The sequence below is a fragment of the Antrostomus carolinensis genome, unplaced genomic scaffold (genome assembly GCF_000700745.2).
Source record: "Antrostomus carolinensis isolate BGI_N321 unplaced genomic scaffold, ASM70074v2 scaffold4995, whole genome shotgun sequence".
Lineage (NCBI taxonomy): Eukaryota > Metazoa > Chordata > Aves > Caprimulgiformes > Caprimulgidae > Antrostomus > Antrostomus carolinensis.
In genome coordinates, this window is record NW_010314118.1 from 14,624 (window position 1) to 17,343 (window position 2,720).

The window sequence follows — 2,720 nt, forward strand, 5'->3', positions numbered from 1 at the left end:
GAAGAGCGTGGCCGGTGCTTCACTATCGAATACGTCATGCCCATGAACATCCAACTGACATCTGAATCCACAGTCAATGTCCTGAGTAAGTGGTTCAGTGGGGTCTTACTCTGACAGGTAAGAGCCAAAGTGAGCACCAAAGGGTCACGAGGGATCCCTTCAAGGAATCCCCTTTTAGCTGAAGAAGTTCCTGGTTCCCCAATAGTGCCACCATGCAAGGGTGCAACTCCATCTTTTACTATATACGAGTCACCCGATGTGCTCCTAAGCTTTTTGGGGACATCCCTTTCTCATGGCAGGATGCTCACAGAGGCTCTAAGCCATTCAATTTCCTTTCATTGGCTATTCAGTGCTGATGTTTATGCAAGTGTTTGGCTTTAGAGTCTCCTCTCCGTAATTTGCAGCTGTATTTATTGAGTAGTTGTCAATCTTACACATGACATAGTGGGATGAATTAAGGATGGAGTGTCACAGCTCTCACGATGAATTCCGCAGTCTGATTTAATAAACAGAAGTGTTCAGCAAACAGTTTTGCAGTGAAGCTAGAGAAAAATGCAGGTTGTGATGGGGTTTTTTCCCATGTAGCACTTCATATAGAAACTCTTCGCAATACCAACATTAACAGAGGTTTCTGCAGCCAGCCAGAGTCACTTCTTCACTCAGCTCATTAGCAAAGACACGTAAGAGGGGAACCCCTGCTAGGGCCTGGGGAGCAGCCACTTTAACCAGGAGTGAGGAAGGACAAAAGGTGGTCAGAGAGCAGCAGAACAGGAGCCATTTCACCCAGTCAAGCCCATTTCTTGTGCTGTGTTTGGAGGATTGACCTGTTCTCGTTTTCCTCTGCTCGTCTCCCTGCAGAGATGATCCGCTCTGCCACCCCCTTCCCTCTGGTCAGCCTCTTCTTCATGTTCATCGGCTTCATCCTGAGCAACATCGGCCACATTCGGCCTCACAGAACCATCCTCGCCTTTGTCTCGGGAATATTCTTCATCTTGTCAGGTGAGTTTTGCTAGCCAGCTTTTCTCCTGAAAACCCTTGTCCGTGCTTTTGTTTGCTGCTGGTGCTCTCCTAACCCGCTGTGGTAGCTCCTCATCAGAGTTATCACCACACATGAGGGCTCCCAGCTTGGCCCTGCAGCCTGCTTGGGTTTGCAGGATGGAAAAATCACCTGGTACAAGACTCGTTTGTGGCAGCGGTGAGGAGACACAGGGGAAAGCACCGACCACCACCATGGGAGCAGGTGCTGGAGGAGAGGAGGACTCTCATAGCACCTTGGTCACAGGAGAGATCAGAAACTTCAAACTGCTGAGCCGAGATGTTTCTACATGAGACAAGTGAATGTTTTATTCATGGTGTTGTGCTGGTGTTAGACAAATAGCTGTGACAGCCCAGCTTTGAAGCCAGCTCCTGCCTGTTGCACATGGACTTGCTTGAGCAGGTAACAAACAGTTTGAGTGAAATGGGACGAGCACCTCGGGTTAGCTCAGCAGGGAAGCAGCCTCTTTCCCCAGTTATTTCAAGCACATTTCCACAGTTTTACACTTTCACCCACGAGTCAGGTCTTAAAGGAAGGTGATTCTTCAGCAGTTTCATCACCAAGAAGTTTCCCATTGTCCTTCTCTTTGGTTTCTCCCCAGGTCTGTCGCTGGTGGTGGGGCTGGTCCTCTACATATCCAGCATTAACGACGAGATGCTGAACAGGACCAAGGACTCAGAAACATTCTTCAATTACAAATACGGATGGTCATTTGCTTTCTCTGCCATCTCGTTCCTTCTCACAGAGGTACCTGGGAGCTGTCATGAGTGTATCCCATTCTTGGGGTAGGGGAGGCACTGAGGCTGTGAGGAAAAAAGAGGACTGGGACGGGGTTTAAGGGTAGCTGTGAGGGCAGGTGGGCAATTTTATAGTATGGTGGGAGACATAGACAGTGGGGTTGGACTCCGAGCCTGGAGCACTGATTGATGGGGCATTTGATCTTGGTTTGCTGCCAAGTGTGAATGTAGAGGAGGAGGAGATGTGACTGTGCCACATTATTTACTGCAGGGACCTGGGTCACAGGGCAGTGAAGTGAGTGTCCTCAGGAGCCCTTGCACGTCATCAGCAGAGCAAAAAAGCTATTTATTTATTCGTTCTGTGTTGGTGGTGGTGGCAAAGGCAGCTGTTGGCTTGGTGAGCATCAGGTGGGTCTCTCTCCCCTGCAGAGTGCCGGGGTGATGTCCGTTTACCTGTTCATGAAGCGGTACACAGCTGAGGACATCTACCGACCTCACCCCGGCTTCTACCGTCCCCGTCTGAGCAACTGCTCCGACTACTCAGGGCAGTTCTTGCACCCGGACGCGTGGGCGCGGGGACGCAGCCCTTCGGATATCTCCAGCGAGGCGTCCCTGCAGATGAACAGTAACTACCCAGCTCTGCTCAAGTGCCCTGACTACGACCAGATGTCCTCGTCCCCGTGCTGAGCCCCACCACCCCTGCGCCCGTTCCCACCCAAGAACCAACAGTCGCTACGTCCTGACTCCATTTGTCTTTTTTTTTAGGCCACTCTTTCAGGGCCACAATTCACTATTTATAGGAGCATAAATATAACCAGAGAGACGGGTTATATAACCAACAATGTACCCTAGAGAATTGGGATATTCTCCTTCCTTTGTTTTTTGGGTTTTGTTTTGTTGGTTTTTTTTTTTAATTCTTCCTTGTATAACCAAAAATCACTCCAAAA

The 2,720-nt window shown here is 49.6% G+C and overlaps 1 protein-coding gene across 2 annotated transcripts in view; it reads left to right on the plus strand.

Annotated features, from left to right (window-relative positions):
• The window catches only part of LOC104524588 (voltage-dependent calcium channel gamma-5 subunit), a 4,120-nt gene extending 1,660 nt beyond the window's left edge, over positions 1 to 2,460 (plus strand). The window contains exons 2-5 of one of the 2 annotated variants that reach the window (XM_010167518.1): positions 1 to 85; positions 859 to 999; positions 1,638 to 1,783; positions 2,203 to 2,460. The exon at positions 1 to 85 is cut by the window's left edge and continues 1 nt beyond it. In XM_010167518.1, the coding sequence (XP_010165820.1) occupies positions 1 to 85; positions 859 to 999; positions 1,638 to 1,783; positions 2,203 to 2,460 (630 nt within the window). The remainder of the gene's footprint in view (positions 86 to 858; positions 1,000 to 1,637; positions 1,784 to 2,202) is intronic. The other variant, XM_010167519.1, reaches the window with a different exon arrangement.
• The last annotated feature ends 260 nt before the right edge of the window (positions 2,461 to 2,720 follow it).